We start from the raw sequence: 18,437 nt of genomic DNA on the forward strand, positions 1-18,437 counted from the left end.
GTATCTTTGCATTGTCCAGGTATCTCCCAGTGGCCAACCACTTTAATTCCACACACTATTCCCACACCAACATGTACGTCCATGGCCTCATGAACTGCCATATTGAGGCTGCCAACAAATTGGAGGAACAACACAATATTCTGTCTCGGCGCCCTCCAACCAGACAGCAGTAACATTGACTTTTCCGGTTTTCATTAACCCTTCCCCGAGTCACTTTCTTTCCCCATCCCCCTATCTCCTATCCTTCATGTCCCCAGTCCTTCCCTTTCCATTCCATTCAGAGAGGTACTCCCATCACTACTCAGGTTTTTTCTCTTCCACCTTCCTACCCATATCCACCTATGGCCCCTTGCCTGTTGGCCTGTGCTCCTCTCTCTGTCCTTCTTCTCTCCTCTCCTCTGCTGACCTTTTTATTCAGGTGCCTGTCTGTTTTTTTGTTCAAACCTTGATGAATGGCTTAGGGCTGAAACATTGGTTACCCTTTACTTCCTGTAGATGCTGTGTGACCTCTCGAGTTTCTCTGGCACTTTTGTATATTGCCCTACAATCACAGTATCTGCAGACAATCCCATTTACTATCAAGTTCATGGTACACGGAGGATCTGGAGCTGGGTTCCATACCCTTCTCTGCACTTTTGAGTCATGGACAAACTGCAATTAGACCATGCAAAGTCCTGAGGAGATAACATCGATGCTGTTTCTTCTAAATCATACAACCTTACTGATTGGCAGTACAGATAAATCATGTCAACATCCTTGCTCAGGCCTGCATGCAGTCTGGAGGTTCTGGTCATGGTTAAGCCACTGTCAGGGTGGGCCACATCTCATGCCAATACCAGCCACCTCAAGACAATAGTTCGCTCTAAGCTTCATGGCTGCGAGAGATTCAGCAGGGACAAATTCAAGATTTTGAAACTTTTTTTTACAAAAACTTCTAAGAAAAAAAATGTATCATCCCTGCCAATGCATGGGAATTCCTGATCTGTGACTACTCAAAATGCGAAGGAGTTTTTGCGAAGGCATTGATGTTCTCAAGTCCCGTTGATGAGACTGAACAGAGACTATACTGAGAGAGCAGAAGAAGCCCATATAAAACCACACAGGACAGAAGATCTGCCTCCAGCTTTGAGGGGAAAAGAGAGGACATACACTCAGGAAGATGCATTCACTAGATGGTTCCAGTTCACATCGTCTGGCAAGAGAATTTCACACCACCAGTAAATACAGACATTTAGTCAGTTGTTGTTTTACAAGCTTCCTCTGTAGGGCCCTTGAAGAGCCCATCCCAGTTCTATCTTTTAGTAATGAAAATAACAAACTAGAGGCCAAAGTAGTCTTCCCCTATCTTTGAAGGGGTTACTGGTCACTCATTTGCAGGCTTGCCTGGAGATTGGAGCCAGCAAGATCAATACTGACAAAAGATTCATACTTTTTTCTTTTTTAAAATGTCAGGATATCCATTACTTTTGACAGGGTAAAAGTTTAAAGTAACACCATGCCTTACAGCTCCATTAGACTCCTACTCAACATGTGTACCATCCACTGCCATTATCTCTCTGAAGATATGGAAATAGAAGGGTCAATGAGAATCTTTTTTTTGGATAATTAGTACTGTGGGGACCAGACAATTTTCAGAATTTGGAATTTTTCAGATAATAGAATAATAGTTAATGTCAATACAATAAATAATTGCACTGATACACACAAAACAAAGACACACTAGAAGGGTGTCTGAACAGGGGGGGGTGGGGGGGGGACGGACCCTGGATGGTGGTTGCGGTGGCCCTGGTAGGGGCTGGTGGCGGAGCTGGGGGGGTGGTGGGTAGGTGCGGCCATGCTGGTAAATGAAATGAGATAAAGATAGATCATAAAATTACTTATTTTTAAGTAAAACATACAGTTAAACTTCAAACATAAATGGACTCAAATTAAGTTAAACACTTGAAAATATGATGACCATCATCTTCAGGTTTGAGTCTTTTTAAAGACTTCTTCCAGTGTCATCGGGCTCCTGGGCAGGAGTGGGGACTGTAGTTGGAGACCGGCAAGCGGCAGTTGGGAGGTTTCAGGAACTGGCGGCCATCCACATGGAAGAAGTCGTCTCGGGCTCCTGGGCAGGAGCGGGGATATTGGGCTCCCACGTATCTGACTGGAAGGAGCACTAAGACATGATGCTAGAAGAGGGTGGGTCACGTCAGGCTATGCTTGGCACCAAACGCGAGCTTTAGTGTGCAGACGGCATCCATGGAAAAAATGTTCTGTTTGGTTTTCAGAATTTCAGATAAAAGGGTTATGTACCTGTACAACCATTTGAATCTCTAACCGTTCATGTGCTTTAAACTACATTGATTCAAACCAAATATGAAGGAGAGGAAGGAAATTGGACACAGACTTTAAACAATTTGTTTGAACATTCGACCGAATCAAGACAATGCTTCACCCAAGGTTTTAAGATGAAAGAGTACATTAATCCATAGGTCCATAAGAGTGGTAGAGAGAAATACAGGAGTATCAGGGCCAGCACCGCCATGCTGAGGAACAGCTTCTTCCCACAGCAGTGAGAATGTTGACTAACCAAAGGATCTGTGTACACTAACAATCTGAGACTCTCACATTCATGAAACAATATCTATTTATTTTTGTGCAGATGAATGCTTGTCTTGCATTTGGATTGTTTGTCTGTATGTGTGTTATGTCTGGTTGTATGTCTGTGTGTTTTGCATGGAGGACCAAAGAACGGTGTTTCATCAGGTTGTGCTTGTAGAATTAGATGACAATAAACTTGACTTGAAATGAAATCAATTCCATTTATGAACAAGATGAATAGCTATAATATAATTTTGTTGGTTTCAGCTCTATTTAATTCCACCACCAACTGCCACACAACAAATAAATGAACAAAGATGCAAGACAAATGCTCGGCTACAAATGTTCCTTCCTATATTCTGAATGCAAAGGCAGGTTAATTCATTCAGTAATTCCTTCTCTGATTTTTGTCTGTTCATGGGTGGGGGGGGGGGGGGGTGGGGAACAGGAGGTCAATCACCTACAGCAAGCCAGTGCCAGGGTCAGCATAGACACCAAGCAGATGGGAAGAGGGGGAAATGGTGGAGTTGCATCTCAAGTCACGTGTGATTTTAGAGAATCAGCATTCAGCAGTTAATACGACTGAAGACAAAGTCTCAAACCACTTCCACTAACATAATTGCTCACGTTGTGTTCAGCTACATATAGCTTTGGTATTGCAATAGGAAGTGGTTCGTCCGCTAGCTACTTCTGCAAGATGCAGTTCTGTTCCAGCTTATGAAGAAGATGGTGACTCTGGTCAAGAGAAGCATTTTAATTCTCTAAATGTTTTGGGTCAGCATCAATAAACCAAAAATGAAAAAAAAAAGGTAATATTGATAGGGATGAGTAATTAAGCTGCACATTTTTTCTATGCAGAGATTTGAACATTGACAATTGGAAAGGCCAGCTAGCAGATGGTCGCAGGAGGCTGGTTACAGGACTTCCTCAAGTCAGCGGATTAGGTGGTGTTCAAGGACACAGATAAGGATCTGAATGATCTTCAGGGCTGTCACAGACTTCATCAAAACAACTGTGGATGAGTGTGCCCCACCAAATCATTCAGGGTTTTCTCCAAACAGAAGGCCAGGATGAACAATGAAATCCGGAACCTGCTGAGAGCCTGGAGATCCAGATCATTACATAAGGACCTTCAGAAAATCTTCTTGCACACAAGGTGGAGTTTCTGGATGGAAATGGAAACCACAAAGGATACCCGATAGCTGTGGCAGGGCCTAAATAACATAACTTGCTACAAACCCATATTCAGTGCAGTAGGAAATGGTAAAGTTTCAATCCCTGACAAACTCAATCCCTTCAATGCCTGGTTTGAGCATAAGAAGGAGGAGGAACCATCACTGAGCACCCCCCTGACCCCTGACAATCCTCTCTTGTCCATCCTTGAGGATGAAATGTGGGCTGCCTTCAGGAGAGTGAATCCAAGGAAAGCATCCAGTCCGGATGGAGTACCCAGCGGAGTATGAGAACTTTGTGCTGACCAATGTGAATATATTGACCATCTCACTCAAGCAGAGTGTGGCACCCACCTGTTTCAAATAGGTGTCAATTGTATCGGTGCCCAAGAAGAGTGTAGTGACCTGCCTAAATGACAATCGACCAGTGGCACTCACATTAAGAGTGATGAAGTGATTTGATAGACTGGTGTTGAAGCATATCTGCTTCTGACTGACCGCAACATGGATCTGTTCCAATTCGCCTATCATAGTAACAGGTGGATGCCATCTTACTGGCTTTACAAAAATCCCTGGAACATCTGGACACCAAAGATGCAAAGGATATTCTTTATCAACTAAAGTTGAGCGTTTAACACCATCATCCCCTCAAAATTGTTCTGCAAACTCCAAGACCTGGAACTCAACACATGACTGTGTAATTTGATCTGGGATTTCATCACCTCTAGCCTACAATCAGTGAGGACTAGTAAGAACATCTCCTCCACAATCTCCATCAGTACCAGAGCACCACAGGGTTGCATGCTTAGCCCCCTGCTCCATTTACTATACACCTATGATTGTGTGGCTCGGTATGACAACAGCACCATTTACAAATTCGCTGATGATATCATGGTAGTGGGTTGCATAAAAAGGGGTGATGAGTCAGTACACAGGAGAGAAATTGAAAACTTGACTGAATGGTGTACCAATAATAACCTCACATTTAACGTCACCAAAACCAAGGAAAAGAAAGCCAGAAATGTATGATCCAGTGATCAATGGGGGATCAGAGGTGAGAGGGTGACCAGATTTTAGTTGTTGGGAGTCACTATCTTGGTGGATCTTCCTGGATCTTTCCTGGACCAAATGTAATAATGGCAATGTGAAGAAAGCACATCAGTGCTTCTTATTTCACAGGAGCTTGTGGTGGTTTGGCATGACATTGGAAACCCTGGCAAACTTCTACTGATGTGTGTGAAAATTGAGCTGAACGACTGCATCATAGTACATGGCAAATCAGCTCCAGCCATAGTATGGGGTCAGCAATACTCCTGAGTGTGAAGGCCTGCAAATGCGAGTGGACACAGCCTAGGACATCACTGGCAAAACCCTCCCCACCATTGAGAACACCTCCAGGGAATGCTGGTGTTGGCAAGCACCAGTCTCACTGCTACCATCAGGAAAGAGGTCTAGGTGCCCCAAGACTCGCACCACCAGGTTCAGGAACAGCTGCTTCCCCTCCACCATCAGACTCCTCAACAACAAACTCAATCAGGGACTTTTCAGGACTCTTACTTTTGTATTTTGATTTTTTTTCCTCTCTATATTGCAAATCAGTTTGTTTATATTTCTTTAATTGTTTATATTTGTACATTTCTTTCACTGTCAATAAGTAGTAAATCTGCCTCATCTACGGGGAAAATAATCTCAGGTTTGCATGTGATGTCATGCATGTACTCTGACAATAAATCTAAAATCTAAAGGGAGACGATTATATTAATACAGAAAGGTGGCGGATGAGGAGAAGACAGTGACATCCAGATATTTTTACACATGGATTGTAAATGTTAGCAGGGAGGTGCAGCACATGCTTAGGAAGGCAAATGGCATGCTGGCCTTTACTGCGTTGAAATACTGAAGAATCTTCACAATTATAGAAGGTATTGGTGAGATCTCCATGTAAGAAAGGATATCCTGGCACTGGAAGCATCCAAAAGTGATTCACCAGACTAATATCTGGAATGAGCGGGTTGCCTTCTCTCACATAGCTTAAGAAATTAGATCTATACTCTGAAGTTTAGAAGACCAAAGGGTGACTTAATTGACACATTCAAAATTCTGAAGGGGTACAACAGGGTAAATGACAAGCATCTCAAATGAGGGGACATAGTTACAAGATTTGAGGCTGTCATTTAAAACAAAATGATTAGGAACTTCTCATTCATTTCTCTGGCCTGGAGGCTTGTGCATTTAAAGAAGAAATAGATACACTTAAAAAGATCAGGGAACTGAGATACTGGAGAAATGGACATACAGTAAGTGGAATAAAGGCCTGGAGCTGATTTGCCATGATCGCATGGAACCGTGGCACTGATTTGAGGGGACAACTGACAAAATCAGTGGAATTCTCCAACCCTCAGGTATTTGTTCACTATATTGGCTAAAATAGACAGTACTCAAACAAAAGTGATAGAGAATACCCTCAGAAGCTTGGAATAGACATATAAATGTTAGAAACATAAACATGTCATGCAACCATTCATCCTGCCCCGATTTTCAATTCCATAGCTGATCCTACACCTCAAGTTTACTTTCCTGCTTGGAGTTCTGGCCCCTAATTTCTTTGGTATTCAACAACCTCAGGCATAAGTAATACATAATATCTGAGCATCCACAATCGTCTGTGACAGAGACTTTCAACGAGTTACAAATTGCATAAAGAAATTTCTCCTCAGCTCCATTGTAAATTGTATTCTGAGATTATAACTCCTGGTTTATAGATACTCGATTTCCCTTTCTCATTTCAGTTGGAAAAGATTGCAACTCATCTGCACTCAATCATATGATCATATTTGCAATCGTATTGCAAGAAAGCAGCCAGTCAGTTGTTATCTGATTTCTTTTGTCAATCCCTCCCTTGTTCATCTCAAGGAGGTAACCTCCCATCCTTTTAAATTCCCTTGAACACAGGAGGACAGAAATAGGTAAAGTAAGAGTTCCCGTCAGAGGAAATAAAACATTACATTTACATCATTACTTTAAAGTACAAAAAATTTTAATGTGCTTGACAAACTGAAAGAAACTCAATAATTCATACAGCAGAGAGACCATTTGGCCAAATATTTTTGTGCTGCCTCTTTGAAGAATTTGCCTGATTAGCCCTAATCTTGTTCTTTCCCTATTTAGATTCAGATTTATTATCAGAGTACATACATGACATCACATACAACCCTGATATTCTTTTTCCTGCAAGCGAGGCAGAATTACCAAGTATTGGTAGAGCAATGTAAACAAATAAAGAAATGTAAACAAGCTGACTTTGCAATATGGAAAGGAAAAAAAAACAATAAAGTGCAAAAATAAGAGTCCTTAAATGAGTCCCTGACTGAATTTATTGTTAAGGAGGCTGATGGTGGAGGAGCTGTTCCTGAATCTGGTGGTATTGTAGCGGAACACCGAATGCGCTATACCCGAAGCGGCAACTCGACACCGGGAGCCCATGGCCTACACAGCCAGCTGAGACGGGCTACGCGCTTCAAAGTCAGCACTCGACTCAGCAACATGCGGCTGCAGCGCCCCACTCTGATGGGCTGGCCAGCAGTAGTCAATCAAGAGGAGCTAGGGAAGCAGCCACACCCGGGGATGAGAGGGCCTCACTGATTGGCTGTTCCCCGGGTAGCACTAAACAATCAATCCCAGGAAGCAGATCGTAATGCCACCAGTCGAGTGGCTTGATGACATCAGAGATGGGCTTCTGAGCCCTTTAGAAGCAGTACTGCCAGTGTTGAATTCAATCCCGTAGTGTGTATCTCTTCTTTGACCGTAACCTCTCCAGCAGAGGCAACCGCTACAGTACAAGTCTTATGGCACCTAAACTTCTTTCCTGATGGTAGCAGCGAGAACAGTGTGTGTGCTGAGCAACATGGATCCAATGATTATTGCTGCTCTCCCACGGCAGTATTCCCTGTGGATGATCTCAGTGGTGGGATGCCTGTGATGTCCTGGAACGTGACCACTACCTTTTGCAGAGCTTTATCCTCAGGGGTAATGGTGTCCCCATATGATGCAGCTGGTCAGCACACTATCTACCACACAGCTGTAGAAAATTCCCAGGGTTTCCGATGTCATACCAAACCTCTGCAAACTCCTGAGGAAGTAGAGACAATGATGTGCTTTCTTCACTAAACCATTCGTGTGTTGGGTCCAATAAAGATTGTCCAAGATGGTGACTCCAAAAGACTTAAATTTGCTCACCCTCTCCACCTCTGATCCCCCAATGATCGCTGGATTGAACACTTCTAGTTTTTCCCTCCTGAAATCCAAAATCAGATCCGTGCTTTTGGCGACATTGAGTACAAAATTGTTGTTGATGCACCATTCAGCCAAGTTTTCAATCTCTCTCCTGTGTGCTGACTCATTTGCCCTTTTTATACAACCCACTAGCATAGTATTGTCAGCAAAATTGTAGATGGTGTTGTCGTACCGAGCCACACAGTCAATGGTGTAAAATGAGTTGAGCAGAGGGCTAATAATGCATCAGTGTAGTGCTCCGGAGGTAACCTATTGTCAAGCAAATCATTTCCCTACAAGAATTTAGTGGTAAATAGGGTTTACCATAATTTGGTGGAAGCTGATTTAATAGTGAGTTTTTATTTTTATTTAAATTTAGACATACAGCATGGTAATCAAGGTAGTCACAGTGTCCTGATACAAGGCGAAAAATAAGAATAATGCTGAATCTAGGATTGATTGTCTTGCCAATAAGACCATAAAAGATGACCGTTTATATGCAACTAACACTGGACAACAATTTTTTTCAATAAGTTTGCATCCTTAAAAATAATTGGGGATTGTGACAGACAACTTAAAGCTGAATGCAAAGATAATGTCAGAATTGCTGTATCACGTAGGAAGTTGGAGAAACATTAAATTAACTTTTATTGAATTTAGCCTGTTTAATCACATACTGATGCTGACACATTGCATTAGTTCAACTGACCTAAAAATGTTTTGCTGCTGATTTTCATTTGTACTCAGCATCTGATGCCTCTCATGTCAGTGTCCAACAATAGTCGGCCAACATTGATGGATTCCAGTTGCCCTGATACCACTTTTCCATGGCCACAGTGTCCTGGTGAACCCTTCACCGTGTTCGTCATTGACTGCATCAAGATCAACAGGAAAGAAGTCTAAGTGTGAATGCAGAAAGTGAATTTTCATTTACATGTTACACTTCATGGTGTTATACACTTAAAGTAGTCTTAAAATATGGCAGAAAATCACTAAAATATCTTAAAAAATGGTACTTTATGGGAAAATTTTAAGATGATTTTCATGATCAGCAGCCCAAACTCCAAAAAAATACACCCTAAAGTGTTAGACAAAATCTTTGATGTCCAGATCTCTTTAACATTCTTGAGATGCTTTAAAGTTTTAGCAGTTGTGCAAAACAAAAGCACTTATCAGTAATGGAAAGTAAAATCAAACAGGATGCATTCATCTCAGCAGATACTTTCAACTATCATTCTCATACAGCAGAACTCCAAGTATCTGACAAAACAAAGCAAAGAAAAATGAGTAAAGTTAGCAATCCACACATGTCTCAAGTCTATTTAAAGCTGATATAAAAGCCAATATGAACTGGTGGTGCCGTTCCTTTGCACTACTCATTAGCAGGAATTCTGTGTGAATCCAGCATTAACTATGATCAGCTAGGGTATACAAACTGATACCCACTTATACTCAGACTTAGAATGTAGTCTGCACCTCTTAAAGGTGCTGTGTCATAGAGTCATAGCATTGTATGACACATAAATAGGCCACGCAGCCCACCACATCCATGTTGCCTTTTACATCTACCTATCACATTTGTCCACATTTGGACTATGGTTGGAGCAAGTGAGCATTTATGGCTGTGAATGAAGGATGAGGTAGTACTAAGATTTTCCAAAACTGCACTCCAGATTTTGGTGGAGGCCCGGAATGGTAAAGAGAAATTTTATTTGCACAATGAGCCATGAACTCCAATGGAAGCAAGAAGCTGCAGCTGAGCTCAGCTCTCCAGCTCAGATCCTTTCTTGAACTTGCGCAACTGAACACAAGTTGTGCATCATATGATGTGATCAAAACTCATACCACATGGGATACATATTTCTTAAAGATGCATGCAAATTGAATCTTGGTTCCAGCCACCTCACATATTTTACCACCTTTCTCAGTTCTGAGTTATCTCCTGCAACTTTGACGATATTGTTTGTTCTTAAGGAGGAGTTTCACTTGTTCCATTCACAAAGCAAGTGGTGGAGGTCTCTTTGTTCATCACAGATTAACTTGCAGTGCTTACAGAATAAAACAAATATATTTTGTATCAAACAGGCACTAGATGAGAGATGCAGAGGAGAGGTGCAGGGTGGTCATTTCTAGATGAAGGTGTGAAGCAGTATTTCTCAGAAAGTCCAATCCTGTACAGTCATGCACTTTTTGAAACCGTGGGAGAAAGCCACAATTGAAGTAATCCACCTATATCTTAGACATAAATATTCAGCTGTTCTCACTGCAGCACAATTATCAGATAGTTTACTCAAATGTGAACTTATGATGTCTTTACAGGCATAGATGACTCATCAGAAAAAATATATTTGGTCCCAACTTTGCATGCGTGCATTAAAAAATTGATGTTGTCAGGAGTACGCATACTCTTCTTTTTAAAATAATTTTATATTATGCAAAATTGAACAGTACAGATATATATTGTAATGTACAGTTCAAAAAATGTAATGGAATATTTGAGAATGTTTTTGGGAGATAAATTGGGAAAAGTAGAGAAGGTTACATACATACACTTTAAAACAAATCTTATTTGAAATAGTGAAGAATTCCTATTCAGTGACTTTATAGAAACTATGGAGAATGCTATGGAGATTTCACAAGTGGCTGTTAATTGAAGTGAATGAATAGACTATTGAAAGCCACAGCAAGAGACAGGCCGTCTCCTAATATCTCTTCACAGAAAGGTCATTGAGAGGTTATTGTTTACCTAAAACAACAGATGAACCTGGAGAAGGTCAGGGGTTTTTGCAAGTGAGAGAGAGAAGGACATGCTGCCTGGCAGTTTGAGTCTCAGAGAGAGAGAGAGAGAGAGAGAGAGACAGATAGACAGACAGTCAGAAGGGAGTCTTTGACTGTGTGTGACACAGAAAGCTGTAACAAGCAGGAGAAGCTTGTTGGAACTGAAACAGAAGCTCCAGAGTGGCAGATAGCTGGAAGTACTATCTGTCTGATATTTCTCTTGGAATAAGAAGAACAGAAAGGAACTCTGTAGTAACCTGAAAGAAAGAGGCTATCATCTGGAGAACCCTGATGGGGCAAGGTTCATCAGCAAGACATTGAGGTGACTAATGGTGGTACCTCAGTTGTGGAAATGCTGGAACAACAAATCTCTCTCTGCAAACCTACAAGAACCTTCCTGAGCGGTAACCATTTACCTTTCAAGCACTAAAGCCTGGTGAACTTTATAAATGTTAAATTCTGTGCACAGTATAAGAATTGTCTGCAACAAGTGTATGGAAGAATGAGAAGTGAGATTGAACTGCGAAACAAAGAACCTTTCTTAAATTTACACACACATTACATACACATGCACTTAGAATTAGAGGAGGGTTAAGTTAGGTTAGTTAATAGTGATATGTTAAAGTTTGATTCTATTTTCCTGTTTAAAGATAATTAAAAACAACTTTTGTTTAAGTAACCATTTGTCATGGTGAATATCTATGGCTGCTGGGTTTTGGGGACCTTTAGGCTTGCAACAATAAGAAAAAAACCCTTATAATTCAAAACCTCTACCACTAAGCAAGGTTAAAGCTGACATGTAGGATCATGTGACAACAACCTGGAGATGGACAGCACAGCTTCAGACCAACCCAAATTCTTTAGGTTATGATAATAGTCCATAAATGGGCTCCACACCTTTTGAAAGTTAATATTTGTCTATTTAATTGCATACCTATATTTTTCTAAACTTAAACAAGATATAATATCACTTAACCATTGTGTGTGTGAAGATGGAGTATTGTCTTTCCATTTAATCAAAATTGCACGTCTGTCTGACTATCAATGAAGTAAAAGATAAAATTTGGTTTGGAGTTGGAGTCAGGAAAACGTCATCATCTTGAAATGATCTGAATAGAGCAATTAAAGGGCAAGATTCTAATTTGAACTGAAGAATCACCAATAATGTTTGAAAGATAGCTTTCCAAAATTTGTTTAAACTAGGGCAAGTCCAGAACATGTGAACCAAAGAAGCATCACCATTTTTACATTTGTCACATAGAGGATTTATATCTGAATAAAAATGAGACAATTTAACTTTGGACACATACTCTATGGACCACTTTAAATTGCAACAAACAGTGTCATGCACAAAAGGAGGTTGTATAAAATCAAATTACAAATAGAATCTGTTAGGTCTGCTTTGTTCATGAATGAGTGAGACAAACACCAGACTGAGTCAAAATCAGGGTTCTTTGTTCTTTATTACCGGATTGTAACACTTGCGACTAACCATGTTAGTCGGAGAATGCATTCTGCCGTTATCAGCAAAATGGTGATTTTTTATACCCTTGGATACGTGCTTAGAACATCATCATATCATTACTTGTCCAATGACTAAAACTGTTGCTATCCTTTCCCTGCTAGCTTCCTGCCTCTCAATCCATCAATGTCTCTCTTATCTTGTAAGTACAAGGATGCATTCACATCTTGTTACAGCCCTGCACATTCCCATCTCATGATGTTTTACCTAACAGGAGTACAAGGACACCTCCCCTTCTTGTTACAGCCCTGCACAGGGTAACTCCTTACACATTCCCATCTCATGATGTTTTACCTTACAAATCCCACATCTCTTCTAAGAATGAAAGATTTAAATCCAATCGTTCCTGATTTTAACTAATTAGGCTATCCTTAAATCAAGCAAATAAGAGACATTAACCCTTTTTGAGAAAGTTGTAAATCAATAAGTGTATTAAAAATGTTTGCCTCGGGAATTTGCAGAAGGTTGGGATGTCCAATTTGTAAATATTTTTTAAAAAATGAGTGTTTGATCAATTAAATTTTACCACCTAAAGGAAGCAAAATTGTTTTGAATAAAAAGGTCTTTATAAAACATTTAATGCCCAATCTGTGCCAGTTATTAAAGACAGTATCTTGCAAAGAAGGTTGAAAAAGATGATTCGATATAACAAAGCTGGCAAGAGAAAAATTCTGAAATCCAAAATAACCCTCTAAATTGTGCCCTTATTCTCAAACTATGTCTAATTATCGGATTATCAATTAATTTATATAAAGAAGAGGATAAAAAGGACCCTAAAATTGCCAACATAGAAGTACTTTTAGTAAAATTTCTATCCATGTAGGGCGGTCAAGTAGATTATTGAAGGGTAACAAAAGAAGCAAATTATGTATATTATAATAATAATAATGGCAAGGAAAATGTCCTCGCTAAAATAAAGCTCATCTTCAAAAAGCTAAAAGGAATGGTGGATTGGCATTTCCTAATTTTAGATTTTATGTATATTATAATAATAAAATCTAAAATTAGGAAATGCCAATCCACCATTCCTTTTAGCTTTTTGAAGATGAGCTTTATTTTAGCGAGGACATTTTCCTTGCCATATGTAGGAAGATATAATCGAATCCAATGAAAGAAAAAAGGAGTTGGGAATGAAAATTGGTATAGACTAGTATCTAATACCTGAATACTGCTGGGATTGTCTGATCTTGAAAGCTAAGCAGGCTCAGGCCTGGTCAGTGCTTGGAGGGGAGACTGCCTAGGAACACCAGGTGCTGTCGGTTTCAATGAGGGGTGCTGGACAAAGTGGTGACTCTCTGATTGCTTTATGGTAGAGAAAAAGAACTTCATGTATGTTACATTCTAAATGTAGTATTATATGAAAATAATGGAACGTTTAACTTTACCTTTAGATTGGAAAAGATACAAAAATTTAGATAAAATTTTCATTTTAATAGAATTGATACAACCAATCATGGAAACAGATAAAGGTGACCACCTCAAGAGCAGTAATTTGACCTGATTAAATAAAGTAGAAAAATTTTCCTTCTAAAGATGTTTATAACTCCTAGTAATTGTAATACTGAGATAGGTAAATTGATCCTTCACAATCTTAAAAGGAAAATTTGCATATCTTAATATAGAACCATTTACAGGTAACAATTCACTTTTATGCAGATTCAACTTATACCCAGAAAACTGACTAATATGAAAAAGCAAAGCTAATATGGTAAAGAAACATCTGGACTAGATACAAAAAGCAAAAGAGCATCTTCATATAAGGAAACTTTGTGTTCAATGCCATTCCTATGAATCCCTATAAAATCTCTACTTTCACGAAGAGCGACTGCTAGAGGTTCTAATACCAAGTCAAAAAGTAATGGACTTAAAGGAAAACCTTGAATTGAAAATTCTTTTATAACAGATAACAAATGAGGGAGAACAAATATTGGTTGGGGTTGCAAAATGTCAAGTTGTTATCAAAAATTTGTAGATGTATCCATCCCAAATAAAAGTCTCGCCTCAGAAAAGAGGTGCAAGGACACAGAAGCAGAAAACATTTTATGCACAGAAGGCTGTTGGCCAAGATTTCTCACTACTGTTAACAAGATTTTCATGTTATGTCCTGGAAAAAAAAAACAGATCTGAAGTCATCTTAATCGCACCAGAAACCTTCTAATGTAGAATTAATCTCAATAGGTTTTCAAAAGTGTAATTTCATTTTCCAAAGACTGACAAAATAATGGTTAGATAATTCTGTCCATATTATTGTAAGCCTCTTGCTCCTTCTAAGCTAAAATGCCCCAGGTACAAAAGCAATATTGTGAACAGATGTGCTGCTGTCTGCAGAAGACATCAAAAATAGCCCTGAAGCTATGGGTGGATGGGTCAGACAGGATTTGCAAAAAGTTTTAAATTGTGGGCAGACTGTTTATGTCATAATCTGTTGTTATATTTTGAAAGTGAAAAAATAAACATCTTGAGCTTGCCTCTGAATAACCAGAGTTAATAAGCAACAAACAGTTTGAACATAATCAGCAGTGTGGTAGATACACAGAAGGTATAGCAGTTATAACTCCTCGTCCTTAGAAAATAAAGCACAAACATTAGTTGCCATACTGCAATGGGAGAAAATATTTCTGAATATTGATCTTTATGGGGTGGCATCCTGGCTGACAATGCTAGCTCCCTATATAATTAAGGAAAATTAAAAATGATTATCCACAGTATGTTGCAACACTGATATTCCTCTTCATGACTTAGATTTAAACATTGAAACAACAGCTAGAATCTTTGATAGCTTAAACATTGAAAAGTTCCTCCACTACCAACATCATGAAGTTAACCAATGATCCACCTGTCCAACAACATGGAAAGACTGTGAGGCTGTGGGGTGGGAGTTTGGGATCAGTATGGTTCAAGGATGAAGGAGATTCTTCCAGAATAGGTGTTGTAAATGAAATCTTTAGCGATGAATATAGCTGAAAGCAATTTAAACCCAAAATTTCTAAATGTCTCTTGGGCCATTTCTCCCAGAGCATTTAATCTGAAAGTATGGCCCCCTGCTACACCTCAGCTCATAACATCCCAGCCTGTAAATTTGTTACACAAAATTGTTGCTGGAAGAAATAAAACATGATACTTTCACTTGACATTGAACCAAGGATAATAAACAGGCAGGGAGTTTCCAGCTATAAAAAGCCCCTTTCAGTCCTATTAGATGAAAATGAACATCAAGGGAATTGTTTTGTGACACAGACATGCAAAATGAAGTTTTAGATATCTATGAATTTTAAGAAACTTTTATAATTAAAGTCATGGAGAAATGATCCAATTACTAATCTCCTTCTCTCATTTGTGCAGAATAAAAATACACCTCAAAAAGAAAATAAATTGCAAGTTGTCTAACTGAAACCCAGACTCTGAGACTTAATGACTTGCCCAAAGCATTGCCAGTATAGTAATCTGGAGTGCTGGACTAACAACCAAATAACCCAAGTTCAAGATACACTCTGGTAGCTGAGGGGTTAAACCTCCTTAAAATAGAAACAACAAATCTTAGTAATGACAAGCACAGAACACTTAGGCTGTTGTTAAAAACTACTGTCTCTAATTCGCTAACACTACTCAAAGTCAAAACTAGATATGAAAATCTGCAGATAAAATAAATAAAAACAAAACGCTGGAAAGTTATTTGAGCCCCCAGGCAATATCTCAGGAAAAGAAACAGAGTTTGACCTGAAAACTAGTTCCAGCAGTTTCCATTGTTATTTCAGGAAAAACATTCCAGACACAATATAACATACACGACTCTGAATTGGCCTTGCAAGCCAATTTGTTGAGGGGTAATGGAGAGGATTGAAATATTTGCTCCCAATCCCTATACACCGAAACATGGATAAATTGTTTTCTTCTCTTTTCAATATTTTTATTGGATTTTACAGAAATAGAACACAAATAAAAGCCATTAATCAAAAGTGATAAAAAGGAATATACAGAAAAAAGGCTGTTATATAAGAAAAATAGAACTATTATATACAAATTCAATAATTGTCAAACAGAAAGAAAAATGGTAAACACCTAAACAGTCACAACATATGGCTAATTGAAAAAGATTTAAAAAAAATAAATTAATATTATACTATACTACAAATTTTACCCCCTTCCCTTCTGAAGTTATCTGGTAAGTATATATAATTTCACCACCATAAAAAAAACCACAACCTCCTACAGAGCAAGATCCAAGTGATCTTATATATTACAAAGGTAGTTAATAAAAGGACCTCATAAACTTAGAAAATTTAAATCTGGTACAGGAGAAGAACATCTGATTTTTTTCTAAAGTTAGACATGCCATCATATCAGATAGTCATTGAGTATAACTAGGAGGGACAGCATCTTTCCATTTCATCGGTATTGAACATGAGATTGAGACATAGTTAAATTCAAATCAATTGTCTTAGATGAACCAAAAAGAGCAATTATAGGATTAGGTATCAGATTCAAATTAAGAATTAAAGATTAGATATGAAAGATATCCTCCCAAAAAATGGAAAGAGAGGAACAAGACCAAAACATATGTTGCAAAGTACCTTCTTCAGACTTACACCTGTCACATTTCAAGGAAATGTTAGAATAAAATTTAGCCAATTAAACTTTAGAAAAGTAAGCTCAATATACTACCTTAATGTCAGACACAAAAAGATGAATTTACCAATTTAGAATGCTATGAAATATCCAAAAATGAAAGTTAAAGATCTTGCTCCCATAATTTTTTTAATCTTATCTCGGGAATTAACTCTAAACTTTAATAATAAATTATATAAAGCTGATATCAGCTTTTTTTGATCCCTATTGTATTTATAACAGGGTCCTGAGGAAGTTTCAACACTTCAGAGTTCAAAAAACTCCTAAATTGTAGATATCTAAAAAAAATGATTTTTGGGTAGTTTAAATTTAAGAGATAGTTGTTCGAATGAGGTTAGATTATTATCAATAGACGAATCTTGAAAAGAATGGATACCCAACTTAAGCCATTCACGAAAAGCAGAATCTTGCTCAGAAGGTGGAAAAAAGAATTAAGTAGTATAGGGCTAGCAAGTAAGGATTTATGGTATCCAAAACATTTCTAAATTGAAACCAAATTCTCAAAGTATGCTTTACAACAAAATTATCAATTAATTTGGAAGCAGAAAAGGGTAATGATACTCAGAGTATTGAAATAAGAGAGTATTTTTTTTTAGTAGAATTAAGTTCTAAATTAATCCAGTCTGAAACATCCATTCTGTCCTTATAATGAATACAAAAAAATGGTTTATCTAATATTGGCTGCCCAATAATAAAATCTAAAGGTAAAGCCAAACCACCATTCTTTTTAATGATTTGAAGGACATTTATTTTTCCAAATATATGGGGAAATAATTGAGTTAAGTGAATCAAAAGAGGTTTTGAGAACAAAAACAGGAACAGCTTTGAAAATATAGAAAAACTTACACAAGATATTTATCTTAATAACATTAATTCGTCTAATTAAGGATATCGAGAGAGAGTACTGAGCTAAAGACTTCTTAACATTGCTCATTAAAGTAATAAAATTCTCTTTAAACAAATTATCATATTTTTTAACAATAGTAATTAAATTGATTTTTAGTTATTTTAAAAGCAAGGGCAGTATCTTGAGAGTCAGAAGACTTCAATACAACAATTTGCTTTTCTGGAGATTTAATTTATAACCTGAAAATTGACCAAATTGATGGAGCAGTGACAGAATGGATGGAATCAAATGATCAGGGTCCGATTATCTGCAATATAAAGAGACCTTATGAAGAGTCCCCCCCCCTCCCTTAAGATTCCAAAGATGTAATTAGATTGCCCAGAGGCCACAGCTAACGGTTCTAATGCCAGATTAAATAGTAATAGGCTAAGAGGGCAACCTTGCCTAGCTCCACGGTAAAGATTAAAGAGTTTGGATTTTAAAGAGTAGGTAAAAATTGAGGCAACAGGAGATAAATGGATCAATTTAATTCTCTTGATAAATTTAGGGCCAAAATTAGATAGATAGTCTGCTTCTTTGCAGTTTGGTCAGATGACTTTTCCCTCGTTTTCTTTTTGAGTTAAGGAAGTAGGTG

General features: G+C 38.3%; 1 protein-coding gene across 2 annotated transcripts in view; it reads right to left on the reverse strand.

The window, feature by feature from the left end:
• Positions 1-8,450: 8,450 nt before the first annotated feature.
• LOC138740534 (amine oxidase [flavin-containing]-like) overlaps positions 8,451-18,437 on the reverse strand; it is a 74,898-nt gene continuing 64,911 nt past the window's right edge. For both annotated transcript variants that reach the window (XM_069893331.1, XM_069893334.1), the window contains exon 17: positions 8,451-8,902. In XM_069893331.1, coding sequence (XP_069749432.1) covers positions 8,774-8,902 — 129 coding nt within the window. In that variant the 3' untranslated portion in view covers positions 8,451-8,773. The remainder of the gene's footprint in view (positions 8,903-18,437) is intronic.

The sequence above is a fragment of the Narcine bancroftii genome, chromosome 8 (genome assembly GCF_036971445.1).
Source record: "Narcine bancroftii isolate sNarBan1 chromosome 8, sNarBan1.hap1, whole genome shotgun sequence".
Lineage (NCBI taxonomy): Eukaryota > Metazoa > Chordata > Chondrichthyes > Torpediniformes > Narcinidae > Narcine > Narcine bancroftii.